At 49.1% G+C, this 21183-nt stretch overlaps 1 protein-coding gene across 2 annotated transcripts in view; it reads left to right on the top strand.

Annotated features, from left to right (window-relative positions):
* The window catches only part of LZTR1 (leucine zipper like post translational regulator 1), a 238383-nt gene that overhangs the window by 187836 nt on the left and 29364 nt on the right, over positions 1-21183 (top strand). For both annotated transcript variants that reach the window (XM_085633897.1, XM_085633896.1), the window contains 3 exons: positions 1125-1274; positions 1807-1912; positions 19895-19975. In XM_085633897.1, the coding sequence (XP_085490023.1) occupies positions 1125-1274; positions 1807-1912; positions 19895-19975 (337 nt within the window). The remainder of the gene's footprint in view (positions 1-1124; positions 1275-1806; positions 1913-19894; positions 19976-21183) is intronic.

Below are 21183 nucleotides of genomic sequence, written 5' to 3'. Positions count from 1 at the left end.
ATATTTCCATATATCTACATAGAGGGCCTTGGGGTCCACTCTATTCTGCCATTGATCATGTCATTTACACTACTTCCCTCCATGACAGAGAACTACATGGGGTAAAGTTTCAGTCTGTATTAGTCATTGGCTGTGAATGAAGGCATTTTCTGATCATTTGTGCACATTAACCTCAAAACGAGTGTGCTTCAGTATCAGGCCTGGTTGGCCAGTTTAGTTTTTAATTGTCTTCTTTTATAGTTTCCCTTTCATTCCTTTGCTTCTCCTCTTTTTATTTTATTGTTTCTTCAGAGGATATTACTGCCCTCCGTACAGTGCTAACTGGTTCCGTGCTTGCCGCTCATTTAATCTGCAATGTGCCATATTCCACGTGGCCACTTCCTCTAAACCAGGAGATCATTATGCAATGCTGCTGTCCATAGTGTACTATTGTTTTAGCATTCCAAGAAGGCCAGCACGTTGGTTCTAAACGTGGCGGTCATTCTTGAACTTTAAAACAATAGGCTATTTATAAAGCCTTTGCAAGGCAGACACCAGTTGCTATGCTTAGTTTTGTATTGCAAAGATATGTCCGTCGTGTTTAGAAGGCAGCATGTTTTTCTTTTCTACTTGTATTCCGTTAATTTATCTCTCAAATTGTGCGAGTTTGTATGGGTTTTATTGCCGTTGCATCAGAGGGTGAATGAAAGGATGAGTCAGTGGAATGATGAATAGATGCATAAGTGCACAGATAAGCGACAGAGTGCATGTATGATGACTTTTTGAGTGTTTACACCCATAAGTGAGACAAAAGTCAGTTCTTTTGGCTTTGCCCGTGCTTGTTTCCGTCTCCCACTGTACATTTTTATCATAATCAGAAATAAAAACTCACATGTAAACATCGTGCAATAGCCTACGAAAAGTCAATGCAATAGAACGTAAATAAAACATAAAACTAATAACAATATTAATATGTGATGTGGCTCTTTATTTTCATTTTCCACGTTAATATATTTGTTTCAATCCGGAAACCCCTAAAAATTGATGATGTTGCTTGATCAAGGTTCAGATTAGTCAAGTACACTAACGTGGATTTTGTTGTCGGTCCACGATGTGTTATTTATATGTGAATGTTTTGTTGGCAGTTACTTTGAAGCAATGTTCCGCTCCTTCATGCCTGTGGATGGGCAGGTGAACATCTCAATTGGTGAAATGGTCCCCAGCAAACAAGCTTTTGAGTCCATGCTGCGCTACATTTACTATGGAGAAGTGAACATGCCGCCAGAAGATTCCCTGTATCCTTTTCCTTCTTGTTCTGTTGACTCTAACTAGAACTGTGCCTGGAGTTTCTCCAAATCATTTGTTTCCTTCCAAGCAGCCAGGTAGAAGAGGAGGTTTTTAATCGCACAGTATTTTCCATTGCTGACAAAGGTTTTCATGACCGCCCGTCAAATAGTGCAAACTTTGCATCAGTGCAAAACATTGCAGTTGCACTCTGCACCCCTTTTGATGCTTGCCTAATAGAGAATGGAGCAAACAGGGCAGAGATGTCACATGGTGGGTTACTCCTGACATGCCTTGGCTTTCCTTCTGTTCTACAAGTATATTTAAAGGCTTGATGGAAAATGGACTTTTCCCTCTGTGTCATGGACAGCGTAGGGACTATGTCACCTAAGAAGCCCGCCTCCTCATCAGCTGTTGCAAATGGTGGGACAAAACTCCTTTGAGATAATAGTGGACAATGCGCTGCACTCAATTGCACTAAATAACCTTTGAATAATGTGCTTCAATGTATTGCAAACGTTTTATCCCTAACTCATGCTCCAGTTACCTGTTTTCAGCTCCATACTATTATGGCTTCTTCAACAATCGACTTCAGGCGTACTGTAAGCAGAACCTCGAAATGAATGTAACGGTGGAGAATGTGCTTCAGGTAACTGCCTCCATACTCGTTTGTGTCCATCCTGGAGTAACTCTCTGCAGAGGGAGAGCTGGAAGCCTCTGTCTTGGTCAAGGGGAAGTGTGTAATGGGATTTGCCATACATACCACTATTCAAGTACAACAACACTAGCAGCCACTCAACACAGCAGTTACCCACATGCATCTTCCAGGATCTAACCCATATTCCCATGCAGTCACTACTTACCCCATTCTCCCTCAAGAATCACTATCCATGTACTGAACAGCAAGAACATAAAGTCTACCCTGCCTCAAAAACACCCATACTTCCCTATAGACACTTCACACAGTCATCTGATCCTGTAGAAAAGATAACTTTTTCAACCCAACTGCTTCCTCCCCACACAGAACTGTAACATCACTGCCCTTAGACAAAGCCAGAGTACAATGGTCCAGGCTTGTTATGAAAAAGTATTTAGTGCCAAGGTCTAAATTGTATAACTGCTTTTCGAAGCACTGAGATAATGTCATTTTAAGGTGCTGCCCAAAAAAACTAAACATTGAACACAATTTTTTTCATGCACACTTGTCAGTACTGTGTTGGAAACAAAGATGAAAACGCCACTGAAACATAGCTGAACCTGGACCAGATTTGCAGATCCTGATGACCTTCAGTACCATCAAGTACCCATCTCTAATCATGACAGAACCTTGATGGACCCATGATAGCTTCCTGACAGTTGTAATTCCACCATCCAAGAAAGGCAATGACCTCAGATTCTTCATAGTACAAATGTGAAGCTATCATGGGGGAACGCTACAGTTTTGCAACCAGTAGACACTAATGGACAGAGATATCGGTATAATTATTATGAAGTTAAGACATTTTATCTGCGCAGAAGGCATTTTGTCTTAGCATTGATATTTAGGCACACCATCACCTCTGTGGTTTGTGTGAATAAATAATGGAAATCTCACTTTATTCATATGTAAAGGTTAGTTATAGAGACAGAGCACGTGGGTAAGATCAGGTTTAATTGCATTTAGCAATTTGCTCATAAGCAGTGAAGGAAAAAATATAGTAGTGTGATAGAAACAAGCTTGAACCCATCATATCTTGGGATAAGGAAATATTCTTACATAACCACTATAGCTGAATTAGGTACATTGTCAAGTGGGCAGAATTCCATTTGTTTACCAGGGAAATAGAGGATAGCTCCCCTGAATATGTTGCCAGGCTCCTTGGATTCATATGCTTCAGCCTATGGTAACAGAATGGCAATCTAGTAAGGGCCTGCACCTAATGAATCCTCAAGGGTTCCTTTTGGGAAATGCAAAGCTGTGTGCCGACCCTCTGTAGTAAGTTAGTATCCTTCCTTCACTTTTATTAGAGACAAATTGCCAAGTCAATGATGATAAGTACCCTGGACTGAAGTCATGGTGCAGAGGAAGTGGGGCTGGCATGCTGTCTATTACACACCTCGATTTGTGAGGTGAAAGTCTTTGTTCTATTGAACAAAAGGGCCACAAAGTGGTGATTCTGGGGGAAAAGGGGGCACAAGATTTTACTACTTCCTCTCCTGCTCAGGGTGGATCTTGCAGAAGGATGGTCAGGTCCTTCACTTCAAGCCTCAAATGCAGTGGCTGCATGCATCGAGGTTGAACAGTGCAAGCTAGAGTCCTTTAACCTATCTGATAAACTGACAGATAAATCTAGACTGCCAAGAAACTCTCTACAAAATCCATCTGTGCAGCTCGCTGGAACAGATATGTTTATTGGTACGAGTTGAAGGGCCTTGCCCTAAATCTTTTTTAATCTAGCCTTTTCTGATGATGTATGATTTGCATTGTCCCTTGCGCAGCAGGGTCTGGTAGCGGCTACAATGGAGGTCTATTTGTCTGTCCATGACGCATTTGTGTCTTCCTTACCAGCCATTCCATGTTTGCTGCCTTTTCCAAGATGTTTACTTTACTTCTTCTATCCACCCTGTTCATTATTCCAAGTGAGAATTTGTTATCCCTTTCTATTTTTCCCGCTAAAGACGTTGGTAGAAATAACGTCAGTCATTAGGGTTGGCGGATTTCAGGCCCTCTCAGTTCATGTACCTGGTTGTTCGTACCAGCCTTCTAACCCAGGGTGGCGTCTGCCTTTCATGTGAGCCAGTCTGATACCCCCCATCCCATACATAACTGGAATCCAGACAAACCTTGCCCTTTGTCAGTGGTTGCATTAGACAGGACGGAGTAGATAATCAGGAGTTTATGGGCTTTTCAAGAGAGAAAAAAGAATACGGTGGTGACCAACGCACCATTTTTGCATTAGGTCATCTTCTACATCAAGATCTACTACACCTTGGCCAAGAAAGATGCTCCAGGTGGTATTCATGCCCTCTCCATTAGGTCCATGGCTGCTTCCAGGGCTTTTCCAGAGGTGTTACGATAGCTGGCATCTGCCAGGCAGCCACATGATCATATCTGCATACTTTTGCAAACATACATGCCTCACAGCTCGGATACGCAGTGACAGTATTTTGCTAGGGCTGTGTTGCATGACTTCCTTGGTTAATCTGCACTACTCAGTTTCACCTCCCAGAGACTTATTGCTTTTAGAATGGTTCATAAGGTGAGGAATCTACAGGAATAAGTGGCCATCAGAAGAAAAAGTTTGGTAATGATATTTCTGGTAGGCCATTCTCTTTTTCAACAGAGTGCTCCAGAGACAATACGTAGTGTTTAAATAAAATGACCAGCGATTCTAAAGCAGCAGGCTTTTTATCTAGTTTGTGAATTGTTTGTTTAGATGCTTCCCATGCACACAAATTACCTTGCATCACACGTTTAAAATGCAGGTGTGTTCTTCAAGTTCACTCACATAGGCCACAAGCTGATCCAAATAATTCCCAAGATAAAGTAAGTCAGACGTAAAGGCAAATCCTTTCCTTATATTACAGTTGAGTTGCAGAACAGCCTTCCAATGGACAACTGTACTAGAGAATATTATGCTGTTTGAAACACAGGTGCTGGCTGATGTGCCATGTTTGCCTTCACTGGAAGGGCTTTATCCTATGAAGGGCTGTATTAAAAATACAAACGTTTCAGGGGTCAGTTCTTGACCACCATAAACAAAGTGGTGTGTTCAGCTGTCCACTCTGTTTTGGCTAGGTTTGTGCAATGTAAATACCACAAACATACATTCAGGCTGCACGAAAAATGGATAATGAAGATCAAGGTCATATAATCTGTAAACAAATAGATGTGTACTATCCTTTACTGTGTTCCTCTGTACCCGTTGATACTTCTGGCTCAATTACGTAATACAGCCGTCACAGCCTGGATATTTTTTTTAAACAGCTTGACTATAGGACTTGTGCACAACTTTAAAACTCTTCCCTGTTAATAATAGAGCTTGATCCTCTCCGATTTGCCACTGTAATCCCCCTTTTCAGATGCCATGCAATGAACGTGCCACTCTTCACCTTGCCGCTGCATGTGCTTGTAATTTTACAAAGCAGTCACAAGGAGATGATGGATGGAGCGCTGAAACTTTTCAGACACTCACCCCCAGTCACAGATCTGGGATGAATCCATCATCATTCTTTAGCTCACTTCGCCACCCCAGTTCAGACCCAGCTATATGCAAATCAGTCTTGACCCTGTGCCTCATGGGAATAGTCCAGCCCGAACTGCCAAGCCAGGTCTTCCCTGAACCGGAACCAAGCATCCTGGGCCCTGTTTCTGGGTAACACCCTTCTTAAACCAGGCTAGCTTGAATCCAGTGGCAAAGTGAGCAAGGGACCCACGTCTGGGCATACCCTGTGTTAGAACTGGGGGTCTCTATGTGGCTGAGGAAGGTACCTTAGTCCAAATAGGGACCCTTGCTTCTAGTCCGGGAAAGGAGGGACACACACTCAGATACCCCCTGCTCAACCCCCGGTAGCTTGACAGAGCAGCCAGGCTTATCTCCAAGGCAATGTGTAAAGTATTTGCAACCACACTCTCAGTAACACAGTGATAACACCACAAAAGGACACCACACTGGTTTTATAAAAATAGCGGTATCTTTATCAAAAGGAGTACCATGAGACCAACCGATAGAAATCCAACATATGCGCATTCGTAATATTTCCCTTTGCCGGTTATTAGGCCAACAATCACTTGTAGGTTCTTGCGGTATTAATGAGCAGTTCACGATGATCTAATGCAGTCCTAATGCAATGCTATGCAGTTCGTAATGTATTAATAAGACCGTCCTTAACGCAAGTACTAATGCAGTTCGTAACGCAAGAATAATGCGGTTTGTAATGCAAGAATAATGCAGTTCGTAATGCAAGAATAATGCAGTTCGTAATGCAAGAATAGTGCGGTTCGTAATGCAAAAATAATGTGGTTCGTAATGCAAAAATAATGTGGTTCGTAATGCAAGGAATAATGCTAAAATCCAATCTGCGCGGTCAACTCAGGCACCACTGGGCCCAACAACAGAGACAACGGTCGTAAGCTTAAAGGGGCGGCCCCGGTACTGCTGTACAGGTACAGGCCTCTCGGGGACTCAGCACGTCTAATGCAGTGCAGCGGGAGAGAGATCATAGCACTCCTGTACTCCTCCTACACGCCTTCCCAGGCCACACGCTTGCAGCTCCCGACCGGAGTCCAAGCCTTACCTGGGGGGTGCGCTGCTTAGCTCTCTCTCGCCGCTCGTTGGATGTCCTGCTGGGCGGCCCCGATGACGTTGCAGCTCCGTTGATAGGCGACGCTGTAGCTGGACGGGTTGCGGCGCTGCCTTCTCCTTCGTTGACGATCTTGGGCAGATTCCACTTGGCGATCCCTTTCACCTTGCAGCTTCCTTAGCTTCAAGAAATCCTTTAGCACGTTGCGGCTCGGGCCGGCGGCAGCGATCCTTACTCACAACCTCCGTTACGATGACTGCTCGGGACACAAACAGCAATGCAGCAGCGTGGACGATGTTTCACGCTGCGGTGGCAATGTGGTCACGGGGCACCTCGTAAACAGCACCACAGACCACACGGCAGTCTCAGGCGTGCAAAATCACACTCACCAAGGGTTGCTGAGACACGGTTGGAATCTTTGATGTTCCTGAATTTTCACAACAGGGGGCCAGCTCTCCTCAGGCCCTTGGAGACAAGTTACTTCAGGACACAGCAAAGTCCTTTCAAGCAGGGGGACACAGCACACAGCAAAGTCCCTTGTCCTCTCCTTAGTTAAATCAGAAAACTGCAGGCCAGCCCCAGAACACACAGCAAGGGCAGTCCTTCTCTTCAGCTGTTCTCCTTTGGCAGAGGTTCCTCTTGATCACAAAGTAGTTTCAATCCTTTTTAGGTCTCGCCTGGCTATCGCGTAAGCGATCGCTCAGCGAGACTTATGTAGGGGCTTCCGAAAATGCTCCCAAAGGCTTCCCAGGCGGATCGGGTGGCGGTTACGCGCACAACCACGCGCATTCCATTTGCCACCAGCTACTTCCTGCGCGTGCGCCGCCTCACGCATTCAGAGAGATTTAGTAAGGGGCACAAGACCTTAGGAATGCAGTTTATGGCCAGTGCATGTGAGGCATTCAAGCACGAAGCTGGCATCTGGCATTGGACTTGAAAGCAGCAGACTGCTTTCGCCAGAACTTTCGTTATAACTCACACCCCATATGCTCGTTCCCTCCCACCCTTCCTTTGATGTCCACTTTTATTGTTGTTTACAAACCACGCCACACACTGCTGCACGCCACACACTGCTGCACACTCCTGCACGCCGCACACTACCGCACACCACACACTGCTGCGCACACTGCTGCATTACACACTGCTGCATTACACACTGCTGCATGCCTCACACTGCTGCATGCCTCACACTGCTGCACGCCTCACACTGCTGCACGCCTCACACTGCTGCACGCCACACACTGCTGCACGCCTCACACACGCCACACACTGCTGCACGCCTCACACTGCTGCACACCTCACACTGCTGCACGCCGCTGCACGCCACACACTGCTGCACGCAGCACTGCTGCACGCCGCACACTGCTACACGAAACACTGCTGCATGCCACACACTGCTGCACGCCACACACTGCTGCACGCCGCACAATGCTACACGAAACACTGCTGCACGGCACACACTGCTGCATGCCGCACACTGCAGCTCACTGCTGCATTACTCACTGCTGCATGCTGCACGACACTGCTGCACGCAGCACACTGCTGCACGCCGCACACTGCTGCACGCCGCTGCACGCCACAGTGCTGCATGCCTCACACTGCTAAACGAAACACTGCTGCACGCCGCACACTGCTGCACGCTGCACACTGCTGCACACCACACAATGCTGCACGCCACACAACGCTGCACGCCACACAATGCTGCACGCCACACAATGCTACACGAAACACTGCTGCATGCCACACACTGCTCCACGGCACACACTGCTGCACGCCGCACACTGCTGCACGCCACACACTGCTGCACACTGCTGCATTACCCACTGCGCTGCATGCTGCACTACACGGCTGCACGCAGCATACTGCTGCACGCCGCACACTGCTGCACGCCGCTGCACGCAACAGTGCTGCATGCCTCACACTGCTACACGAAACACTGTTGCACGCCACACACTGCTGCACGCTGCACACTACCGCACGCCACACACTGCTGCGCACACTGCTGCATTACACACTGCTGCATTACACACTGCTGCACGCCGCACACTGCTGCACTCCGCACACTGCTGCACGCCTCACACTGCTGCACGCCTCACACTGCTGCACGCCTCACACTGCTGCACGCCACACACTGCTGCACGCCACACACTGCTGCACGCCACACACTGCTGCATGCCGCTGCACGCCACACACTGCTGCACGCCACACACTGCTGCACGCCGCACACTGCTGCACGCCGCACACTGCTGCACGCCGCACACTGCTACACGAAACACTGCTGCACACCGCACACTGCTGCACGCCGCACACTGTTGCACGCCACACACTGCTGCACACTGCTGCATTACTCACTGCTGCATGCTGCACGACACTGCTGCATGCAGCACACTGCTGCACGCCGCACACTGCTGCACGCCGCTGCACGCCACACAGTGCTGCATGCCTCACATTGCTACACTAAACACTGCTGCACGCCACACACTGCTGCACGCCGCTGCACGCCACACACTGCTGCACGCCACACACTGCTGCACGCCACACACTGCTGCACGCCACACACTGCTGCACGCCGCACACTGCTGCACGCCTCACACTGCTGCACGCCGCACACTGCTGCACTCCATACACTGCTTTTATGCTACTGACATTGTAAATGACAATGCCTTTTGTTTGTTTTAAAACCAAAACATAAATAAAAGGCATTGTAATTTTACAATGCCAATAGCTCAAACTCTTATAAATGCTAGACCTATTGCATTGCAAATGCTTGTTCAGGCTGGATTTCAGTCTTGAGTTTAGGGGTTTCAGCTCTTACATTTATACCCCTAAATGCCTTTAAATTCTTTCTCTTCAGGTGGCTCTAAGCCCGGTCCAAACCAGTTCTGGGTGTCTTCCTGCCAGTGCACACACTCTTCCTTTGATAGTGAGGGTCTGGGCCTCAGATGCTCCGCAGGAGGTGGATCCATTCTTTAGTGGCAGCAGCACAGCACTTTTCGCATCAAAGGTCTACTCCTCCGACCACACCAAATGCAGACCAGCCTGTGCAGTCTCACCTACTCCTCCCTGGTGTTAGGACACCTCCCCAGACCCAGACACATCCAAACCCAGACAGCCAATACACAACCAGGCAGAGACACACAGGATGGTTAGGACAAGAAACCAGTCACTTTTAAAAGTGTGGTATCCAAACACAAAATTTAAAAACCATATTCATAGAAAGATGTGTTATTAAATCTGAATTCAGGCACACTAAACTCCATCCCTCCATCTTATGCCTATGGGAAGATATGCTGGAAACATGGGGCACAGCATTGCCCATTCTGTCCTATGGGCAAGATGGCCTTGCTACAGTGAAAAACGAATTTGGCAGTATTTCACTGACAGGACAGGTACAAACCTCAGTACATGTCCTACCTTTCACATACACTGCACCCTGCCCGGGGGGTACCTTGGGCCTACTATAGGGGTGTCTGATGTGCATAAAAAGGGAAGGGTAAGGCCTAGCAAGTGGGTGCACTTATCAGGACAACAAGGCAGTTAACAAACTGCGCACAGGCACTGAAGTGGCAGGGCTGAGATCTCTCTTTAGGGCTACTTATGTGGATGGCACAATTAATGCTGCAGGCCCCCTAGTAGCATTTGCATTACCAGCCCTGTCACACATAGTGCTCTTTACTAGGGACTTTACTAGTAAGACAAACGTACCAATTATGGACAACCAATTACTTTAACACATTATACAGGAGCACGTGCACTTTGACATTGATCAGCAGTGGCAAAGTGCCCAAAGCATCTAAAACCACCAAAAACAGGTCAGAAACCATACAGGAGGAAGGCAAAAAGTTCAGGGATGATCCTGCAAAAAGGGCCAAGTCCAACACAACCCCCTTCCAGCCAATACACAGGGTAGACCAATCACTACCTTGAAGGGCTTCCCTGCTTTGGGCGATAGAACACAGATCCTAGCCCGCAACTGCGGGGGCATATTCAAGTTCTACACCAATCTGAACCCAGTTGGATCCCTCTGTCCATACTCTCAGGGCCCCCTAAGCTAACCCAGGGGGGATCCATCTCCTCACCTCGGGACCCCATCTGTGTAGCGCCTAAACTTACTTTGCTCACAGATGTGTCAACACTGGTAGACAGTACCACATGGCCAACACAGTGGTATGGCCCAGTCCACCCAAGAGGTGTGACTCCAGCCCCCCTCCCAGGGGCAACTCTGTCCACCAGGACAACCAGCCACAGTGGCCACTGACAGCTGTCAGTGATGAGAGCCAGGCCTCATGCCATTCAGGCCTCTCTAACCTCTGTGGCGTCAGAAAGCGGGGGGCAGTAGCCCCAGGTGCCTGGTACCTTTCCTCCACTTTCCCTTCTGCCAAGTCAGGTATGGCATGCTGACAATGGCCCGCCCAGCCAGGGTCTGTACCCTCTGGCTGGACAAGAGACTAGAGTGGGCTCCCCCACACCCTGCCTTCCTCTCTTGACCTATGCACCCTCCTCACTGGAGCGGTGCTACCAGACACCAGAACTGGTGGGATGCTGGTTACAGCAGTCCCCCCTCAGTTCACCTGACACTTTGTTATCCCCATCAGGAAGTGGCCTCCCGGTACAGACTAGGCTCCCCTCCTGGGTTTCCCTTATGGAACCAACCAGGTCCTGGGACTGGGTATCGGGCTGCTTGGGACACAGCCCCCTCCCACTCCTTCTCCTCTGAGACAGGACGTGGGACCCTACACCCCTCCCACTACATTGGGAACTATCTGGGCTAGCACAAACCTCCCCTACCTCACTTGGTTGGGGAAGACCTGTACCACCCCCTTCTGGGTCACTCCCAAAATCTTTCTCATACTCTCGGGAATCCACCCAAAGGTCTACCTCCTGCGCAAGCTCCCTGGAATCGGAGAACTCGCACCCCATCGGGTGTTGGCATAGCTCTGGAAAACAGGGACTTAATATGCTCTCCAACAAATAATTCACACAGCCCCCCACATTCGTTCACCAAGCTATCCTTTGCCTCACCCTTCAGTGCCTCACACAAGTACCCTACACCACTCTCCTGAGATTGGCAAGACAGGGTCTGACTGTCTCCGTCACTCAACCTACACTCTTCTGGGCGGTCTCCACACTCCCACACCAAGGTTTCTACCATGGGGGAACCCCTGTCCCTGCACCTCTCATCTAAGGTCAGTAGAGTGTCCCTCCCACCATTAGGAATATTATCCCCTGTGTCAGTTCCCCAATCTACACTGCACACCACTGGAGCTACCTCATAAACTGAACCCCCTGGTGTATGTTAACCACCTCACTCAAGTCAGGCGCCACATCTCTGGGTGTATGTACTTTTCTCTCCGGACTAGACACTACATTTTTGCTGCCACCATTTGAGCTGGACTCCACCTCCAACCCAGGAGAGCTCACTTCCTGAGCTGCACACATCTCTTTTGGCTTGGCTGAGACACTCATGGCCTCGAGCCTTTCGAACTCCAAATCAAGCTCCCTCATTCTTAACTTATGGGCCAAAAGCAATTTCTTTTCCTCCAAAGCGAGAGCGTTCTTGCTCTCCTCTGCCCACCTTTTGCTCTCAATGAGCAACTTCTCATACGCCCGAGCCTTTAGTGTCAAAACCTCCAACTCACGCTCTCTGACCCTTTGGTTTTCCTCCAATTCCTCTGGGGAAAAGCTCCTCACGGAATGGCTACTACCAGCCCTGGGGGTTGGCCTTCCCACAGGCAAATCCTGTGGACCAAATCCATTCCCTGGGTCATCCTCATCCACCTCAGCATCACCTGTCTCCTGAGCCTCTTTGGCTTCCCACCAGGCCCTCAAGGCCATTTGCAGCTCCTCCTTCTTGGCTCTACTTTTCATGGGACATCCCAAAGCTCTGCAGAATTGCCTCAATTGATCAGCTTTTGTAGGTAAGCAACTCCTCAATGTCGAATTCCAATTCTGCAGCCTCACTGGCAACTTGACTCCTTTGAGACATGATGTGTGGCTTAAAGGTCGCTCAAAAATAGAATCAAAAATCAAAAACACAATATGTGGTTGCATTGTGGTCTGCGCTAAAACTAGTGATGTACACCAATCACTGGGAGTCAATTGCAAATACAAATCCCAACCGCTGACCACCAGTGTTAGAACTGGGGGTCTCTAGTTGGTTGAGGTAGGTACCTTAGTCCAAATAGAGACCCTTGCTTCTAGTCAGGGAAAGGAGGGACACACTCTTAGATAGCCCCTGCTTAACCCCCGGTAGCTTGGCACCAGCATCCAGGCTTATCTCCAAGGCAATGTGTAAAGTATATGCAACCACACTCTCAGTAACACAGTATCTGTTAGAGACATCTAGCCGCAGATTCCTTAACTTACAATATCCCCAGGTGTCAGACTGGATCCGGAAACTTTTTGCAGCAGCACCTCTGCGTGCCGGGGAACGGTACCACACGACCCAGCCCTGACGTCGTCCACGTACGTGACGTCAGCGAGGTCATACAAGTGGCGCGCGCTGATGTCAGTTTCCTTCTTTTCCGTGTGCAACGCGGATCCGGAGTGAGCGGTTCCTCTGGCCTGTTTTCAGGCCTCCTAGTCGACGCTTCGCGTCAGGAACAGTGTGCGATGCCTTTGGGCTTTAAAACGTGTAATTCCTGTTTGCGACAGATGTCCACGACGGACCCGCATCTTATTTGTATGTGGTGTCTCGGCGTACACAATGACTCCACGGACTGCGAAGCCTGCCAACACCTGAAGCCGAAGTCTCGGCGGGAGCACAGTATGAAGCATCTCTCGGCACGGCTGTTCCGGTCGGAGTCATCTCGCCCCCCGGCCTCTTCATCAACGGCAGGTCCTCTACTGTCCGGTTCTGCCGTCGTTCGCCACTTGGTAAGTCGAGGCGCTTGTCGCTGAGGTCTTCGACCTCCCCTTCTTCTGTTGTCAGGGGCGCTGGTTCCCAGAACATTCCGGACATGCACTCCCGACAGTCGCCCGCCCCTTCCGCCCTTTCTCGGGCTCAAATGGAGGCATATGTCGTCGCTCTGCAGGCCTCCCTTGGGTCCTCTCCCGTTCCTGGGTCGTCCTCGGGGCCTCCACTTCTTGTGGGATCTCCGACAGACTCGCCGGCGGGTTTGCCCCCAGCGCCAATTGATCCTTTGCCCCCCAGGAACGTCGGAGATGTTGTACCATTAGGGCGCAGCCCGGTTGGGTCCCCCTCTACGGTCCACGTGGAGTCCTTAGGGCGCGGCCCACCTTGGTCCCCCTCTACGACCCAAGGCGCCTCTGCCGCACTGCATAGCCCCGCTGGGCTCCCTGTGGCACCGCAGGTGGTTGCGGTGCTCATAGCCCTGCCTTGAGCACACCCCGGGCTCCCTGGCAGGCGGTTGCCTGTCCGGAGCCGGGGTCGGTGCCATACCGGCGCCGGAGTCTCGCCTCCTTGGCTCTGCCTCCGCTTCTTTCTCCAGAGTCGGAGCCTTTCATGGATGAGGTGGAGTCGGCGCCAAGGTGGCGCCGAAAGCTTGCCTCGCCGACTCCGGGGCCTTCTCCTTCTTCAGAAGGGGAGCTTGTCATTGTCTCGGCGCCGGATGCAGCCGAGTTGGCAACTGACGAGGCACGGTCAGCGTCGACGCGCGTTGTTTTGGCGCCGTGTCAATGCCGAATTATGGACTCTTTTCTAGAGGCCTCTGGAGAGAGTTTGGCGCCGCCCTCTCGCCCGGTGTCACCGGGGGTATTGTTGCCAGTGCCCCCCTTGGAATTTGTGGAGCCTCCTCAGGAGCTCCCAGATCCGGCAGGCTCTTCGCCTCCCCAGGAACCACGTCAGGATCTTCATTCTTCAATGGAGCTCCCTTCCGTGGGGCATTGGTCGCACCCTCAGTGTCTTGGGAGGGTCAGCTTACAACCCTCCCCCACTGATGAGTTGTTGTCCCGTCCGCGGAGGGCTACCGAGGATGGTGCGGCTTTTTTGAGAGTGGTGTCATTGGCCACCTGCATTTTAAACATGCAACCCCCTTCTGCCCCCTTGAGATCCTTCATCGGGGGTCCGGGAATGTGGAGCCGCTTCTGCTCTTCGAAGTTTCCCTTTATGATACCCTTTTGGGTATCGCGGTCTGGCCTGCTTCAGGTGACCCGGTGGCTCGTTCAGTTTTGCACCGCCACTGTCCAGCTCCGCATGATCCGGTTTGTCTTTTTGTGCACCCTGATGTGCAGGGGCTTGTGTTGCAGACTGCTTTTCCTTCACTGCCCCCTCTAACGCTTCCTCCCTCTAGAGAGTCCAGATGGCTTTAGTCATGGGGTAGAAACATCTTTGCTTCCACTAGTGCGGCCCTACGGTCCTTAAATACAGTGTGTGTTTTGGCTCGGGCTACCTCTGCCCTGTGGGACTCTGCAGAGTCTTTGCTTTCTGCCACCTCTGAAGGTGCTCGCGTTGATCTTCTTTGCCTCCTCCAGGATGGCCGCAACCTTGCCGAATTCACAATCCACTCAGCCTTAGATACTGTGGATTCTTTGGGCCGAGCCATGGCGGGCTCTGTTGCCTTAAGGCGTCACGCTTGGTTGCGAGATAGTGTCTTCCCTGAAAATATCCGGGAGCGACTGGTTGACTTAACCTTTGATGGGGTTTTGCTGTTTGATGCTCACGGCGGTAGACCGGTTCCTTGCGGGCTTTTGTCCTCCCGCTTAGGTCTTCTTAGGCCTATCTTCCGTGGTGGTAGTTTTTCATTTCGCATCCCTTAGATGCGCTCTGTGTTTAACATGGGCGGTGAGCCTTACGTCTTCTTTTTTGTGGTCAAGGGTGATTACCCTTTTATTGGCATCCCTTGGATGCGTTTTGCTTTGAGCTGCCTGTTGGCCTGCTATGCCCGTGTTCCACGGGTTGCTGTGTCTGGTCCTCTGACTGTGGTATTGAGCCGGCGGCTCAGCTCGGTAATGTCATACGGCTCGGAACTCAGGTTCACGGGTTCAGTTCATTACTGTGCTCTTTTAGCTTGGCTTATTGCCCTAAGAGGTGTTCCCCGTTGTTTGGGGTATGCATACTCCATGTAGGGTACTTGTATGCTATTATATAGCTTTGCTTATTTCACCTGGACCAGGAGAGCCTGTGTCTCCATGCGTTGTCTGGTGGTCCGATTGTCCGGTGTTCTATGTTTTCTTCCTGGGGCCATCTGCTTACGCCATGGTCCTCCACCTCTTTGGGAGGTTTCATGGTGTCCTCTTCTACAATGGCTCCTGCCTGTCCTTACTGGGCTAGGTATGATCCGTTATGGACATGTTCTTGCTCCTGGCTAGCTCTGTCTCTACATGATTATATGTTTTTACATTCTGTATACATGCCGGTTACCTTAGTATTCCTCTTCCTACGTCGCCACCTCTTTCGAGGCTGCCCGGTCCAGACCAATATCTCCATGTGTGGGGGAGCTTTTCTATGTTGCAAGTTGCCCATAGGTTCCTCCTTGCTTCTGATTACTGGGGTAATTTCCCAATTTGACATATGCTCCTTTTTTTTTTTGGTGTTCGACGCTGTACGTATCTTTTCTGGAGTGTTGGTCTCGGATTCTGAGACTCTTCCCACCATTCGTTAATTTGGTGTTTTTTGGCCACTTCCTTCGGATATGCCTTTTTCCACGTTTTCACGTACTATTGTTACAGCTACGCCAGCGGGGCAGCTCTTTTGTGAGTTGTTTCTCACTTTGGCTTCATATTGCCTGTCTTTTACGATGGTGTCTTCCACCATCCACCTTCTTTATTCATGGATTTTCATCCCTCGCACACTGTTCCCATACTTTCACAGTTTTTTGTTGGTGGCTCCGCATTGTGTCGCGGAAAAGTTTCTCCGAAGAAAACTGCCGTCAGCGCACCGGGAGGGACTTGTATGACCTCGCTGACGTCACGTACGTGGACGACGTCAGGGCAGGGTCGTGTGGCGCAGTTCCCCGGCGCACAGAGGTGCTGCTGCACAAAATTTCCGGATCCAGTCTGACGCCTGGGGATATTCTAAGTTAAGGAATCTGCGGCTAGACAACGTCTCTACCAGATACATCGTTACCGAAGGTAAGTAACTCGTACGATAACACCACAAATGGACACCACACTGGTTTTATAAAAATACCGGTATCTTTATCAAAATGAATACAATGAGGCCAAACGATATAAATCCAACATATGCATATTCGTAATATTTCACTTTGCCGGTTATTAGGCCAACAATCACTTGTAGGTTCTTGCGGGATTAATGAGCAGTTCACGAGGATCTAATGCAGTCCTAATGCAATGCTATGCAGTTCGTAATATAGTAATAAGACAGTCCTTCATGCAAGTACTAATGCAGTTTGTAACGCAGGAATAATGCGGTTCGTAGTGCAAGAATCAGGCAGTTCGTAATGCAAGAATAATGCGGTCCGTAATGCAAGAATCAAGCAGTTCGTAATGCAACAATAATGCGGTTCGTAATGCAAGAATAAGGCAGTTCGTAACGCAAAAATAATGCGGTTCGTAATTAGAGAATCAGGCAGTTAATAATGCTAGGAATAATGCTATAAGCCAATCTGCGCGGTCAACTCGGGCACCACTGGGCCCAACAACAGAGACAACAGTCGTAAGCTTAAAGGGTCGGCCCCGGTACTGCTGGGCAGGTATGTGCCGCTCGGGGACTCAGTGCGTCTAACGCGGTGCAGCGGGAGAGTGATCGGAGCACCCCTGTACTGCTCCTGCACGCCTCCCCAGGCCACACACGCTTGCGGCTCCTGACCGGAGGCCAAGCCTTACCTGGGGGGTGCGCTGCCTCGCCCCTTTTTCTCCGCTCGTTGGACGTCCTGCTGGGCGGCCCGATGACATTGCAGCTCCGTTGCTAAGCGACGCTGTAGGCGGACGGGTTACGGCACTGCCTTCTCCTTCGTTGACGATCTTGGGTAGATTACTCTTGGCAAACAATGATCCCTTTCACCTTGCAGCTTCCTTAGCTTAAATAAATCCTTTAGCATGTTGCGTCTCGGGCCGGCGGCAGCGATCCTCAGTCACAGCCTCTGTTACGATGACGGCTCGGGCCACAAACAGCAATGCAGCAGCATGGACGATGCTTCACTCTGTGGGGGCAATGCAGTCACGGGGCACCTCGGAACAGCACCACAGACCACACGGCAGTCTCATGCGTGCAAAAGCACACGTACCAAGCGTCGCTGAGACACGGTTGGAAACTTTGATATTCCTGAGTTTCCACAACAGGGGACCAGCTCTCCTTGGATCTTTGAGACAAGTTACTTCAGGACACAGCACAGTCCTTTCAAGCAGGGGAACACAGCACACAGCAAAGTCCCTTGTCCTCTCCTTAGTTAAATCAGAAAACTGCAGGCCAGCCCCAGAACACACAGCAAGGGCAGTCCTTCTCTTCAGCTGTTCTCCTTTGGTAGAGGTTCCTCTTGATCACAAAATAGTTTCAATCCTTTTTCAGTCTGGATTTCAGTCTTGAGTTCAGGGTTTCTGTTCTTACATTTATACCCCTAAATGCCTTTGAAGTCTTTGTCTTCAGGGGGCTCTGAACCTGGTCCAAATCAGTCCTGGGTGTCTTCCTGCCAGTGCACACCCTCTTCCTTTAATAGTGAGGTTCTGGGTTTCAAGACGCTCTGCAGGAGGTGAAACCATTCTTTAGTGGCAGCAGCAAAGCCCTCTTGCAGCAAATGCAGGCCAGCCTGTGCTGTCTCACCTACTCCTCCCTGATTTCAGGACACCTCCCCAGACCCTGTCACATCCAAACCCAGACAGTCAATACACAACCAGGCAGAGGCACACAGGATGGTCAGGACAAGAAACCAGCCACTTCTAAAAGTGTAGTTTCTAAACTCACAATTTGAAAACCATCTTCATAGAAAGATGTGTTATTCAATTCTGAATTCAGGCACACTAAACTCCATCTCTCCATCGTATGCCTATGGGAAGATAGGAGAAAATGGGGAATGCTGTGTCCCATGTTTCCAGCATATGGCCTTGAAAAGTGAAAAACGAATTTGTCTGTATTTCACTGTCAGGACATGGTACACACCTCAGTACATGTCCTACCTTTCACATACACTGCACCCTGCCCAGGGGAGTACCTTGGTCCTACTATAGGGGTGTCTGATGTGCATAAAAAGGGAAGGGTACGCCTGGCAAGTGGGTGCACTTGTCAGGACAAGGCAGTTAACAAACTGCGCGCAGGCATTGCAGTGGCAGGCCTGAGATCTCTCTTTAGGGCTACTTATGTGGGTGGCACAATTAGTGCTGCAGGCCCACTAGTAGCATTTGCATTACCAGCCCTGGCACACATTGTGCACTTTACTAGGGACTTTATTAGTAAGACAAACATACCAATTATGGATAACCAATTACCATAACACTTTATACAGGGAGCACGTGCACTTTGACACTGATCAGCAGTGGCAAAGTGCCCAAAGCATCTAAAACCAACAAAAACGGGTCGGAAACCATACAGGAGGAAGGCAAAAAGTTCAGGGATGACCCTGCAAAAAGGGCAAAGTCCAACACCCTGCCAACTTAGGGCGAACAAAGCAAACACAAGGAGATGATGAACGAAACGCTGAAACTTTTCAGACACTCACCTCCAGTCACAGATCTGGGTTGAATCCATCATCATTCTTTAGCTCACTTCGCCACCTCAGTTCAGACCCAACTATATGCAAATCAGTCCTGACCCTGTGCCTTTTAATTTTACACACAGCGCTGATGCTGCAGTTGCCTCTGAAAGCATAGGGGAAACCTTTTATATCCAGTTCCCAGCAGATGCTTTTTAAACTGTACAAAGAAACTCCTTGCTACATTGAGATACTTGGGGTGGGGAAGGTTTATGTTCAATCAGTGGCATTGGAAATGGTGTAAACATGACCAGTGAAGGGATTCAAACTCTTTTTTTAATAAGGAATTGTTTCCAGATGTAATCACAACCAGAAAACAAGAACAGATCGATCTTTATGAGTAGGCTGAGGGCTCCAGCTCCGTTGCATACCCTCCAACCAGATGTCAAGTAATGGCGTTCATATGCCCATTTCATAATAGGATAAAGTCCAGTGCGTATTGGATCCCTGGGAACATCACCATCTTGTGTTTTGGCTCATGTCTAATGCAGATAGTTCAGAATCACCACTATTTTTCCATTATGCATCCGACTCTGCCATCTTTTTATAATTCGGTGTCACTTGGATATTAAACCAGCCTCAGATCCATATTCAATATTTGTGGAACTAACTGAAAGACTCTGCTAATACAAGGATGTTGTTTTGTGTTATTGTTTCATAAGACTTTTGTGGGAGAGTGATAAACAGTCTACGGAGATATACCATATATGTTCACTAACGGGGCCTTCTTCTTAACTCTCCAGATTCTGGAAGCCGCTGACAAGACGCAGGCATGGGACATGAAGAAGCACTGCCTACACATCATCGTGCACCAGTTCACCAAGGTTGGTGGGATCTTTTCTCTGGCTCTGGGAATCTGCTGCCCTCTAGTACTGCCATGGCTAAAACAAGCTCATCGCTGGGTTCTCCGTACCAGATGCCCATCTCCTCTTGCTTAGCTTCCTGTAGTACTCCTCAGCCTTTTCTGCAAATTTCTGGAGTAGCAACAGGACACTACTGTGGCTTTCTGTTTTAGAACTCACTCTACCAATGAATTTGAGTATCTAACAATAAAGAAAGTAACACAAACAAGTTAGTTGAGGTTTTATAATTATGGTGAAGGCTGTGATTGAACTGAGTTTCTGGAGTGGAGATTGGAAATTATGAATGTTGAGCGCTTGCGCGATTACTGTTCCTTTCCTTCAACCAAAGGGAAGTCCTATAGCTTCTTTAAAATATAGGTCCTAGAAAACCTTTGTCCAGTACCTGTTTCAAACAAATTAATTATACGATGTGAGGATGTCCTCTGGTTTTTATGGAAGTAGGCAGTGTGAGGGAGGAGCCTTGCCAAAAATATACAGTACGATGTGGAAGGAGGGCCACGGTCGGTCACGTAGATGTTCTCTTCAAGTTGCCGTGGGTACAGAGAGAACATTCCTGCTCGCTTGACAGCTTCCCTCAGTTGGCAATACTACTCTCATTCAAAAGCCTAGCTTGGAGAACAAGTACGCAATATTTGGGAATCTGTGCAAACACTACTTAAATAAAATATTGCAATTGTTAGTTTTTAAGGTCTATTTTATGAAAAACAAAAAATTTAGTAAGGGACGTCCGTGCTTTCAGCATTTAGGCAGCCTGATGGTGGAGTGTTGGCTCTGCCAGGGGCGGCTCCTCTGCTAAGCTGGTGGAGCGTCGATCCACTGCTCTCGGAGCAGTGGAAAAGGAAGAAAATAAAATAACAATGGTATTATAATTTTATTTTTTAATGCTGCGGGGCTGGGTTATGGCGAGGCGGGTGGGTTTGTGGTACAGGGAGGAGGAGTGGTTCATGCATTTAAGTGCACATGAGGGTTTGGCGGGCCGTCTTTTGCCGGCCAAACAGTCATGCACACTTTGCACATTCCCCACAACATGCACAGGCTCCTTGTCGCCGTCTGAGCGCTGAACCACCGTGCTCACACAAACGCTGCATTGCAACGTTGTGATTGTCTTAAGGGGAGCCTGTGTTCCTCCTGCTTCTTTCAGACTCTAAGTCAGGAAGAGAAGCGGAGAT

The sequence above is a fragment of the Triturus cristatus genome, chromosome 11 (genome assembly GCF_964204655.1).
Source record: "Triturus cristatus chromosome 11, aTriCri1.1, whole genome shotgun sequence".
In the NCBI taxonomy this organism is placed as follows: domain Eukaryota; kingdom Metazoa; phylum Chordata; class Amphibia; order Caudata; family Salamandridae; genus Triturus; species Triturus cristatus.
The sequence above is the reverse complement of the archived record's forward strand: the minus strand, read 5'-3'. Positions and strand labels throughout refer to the sequence as shown.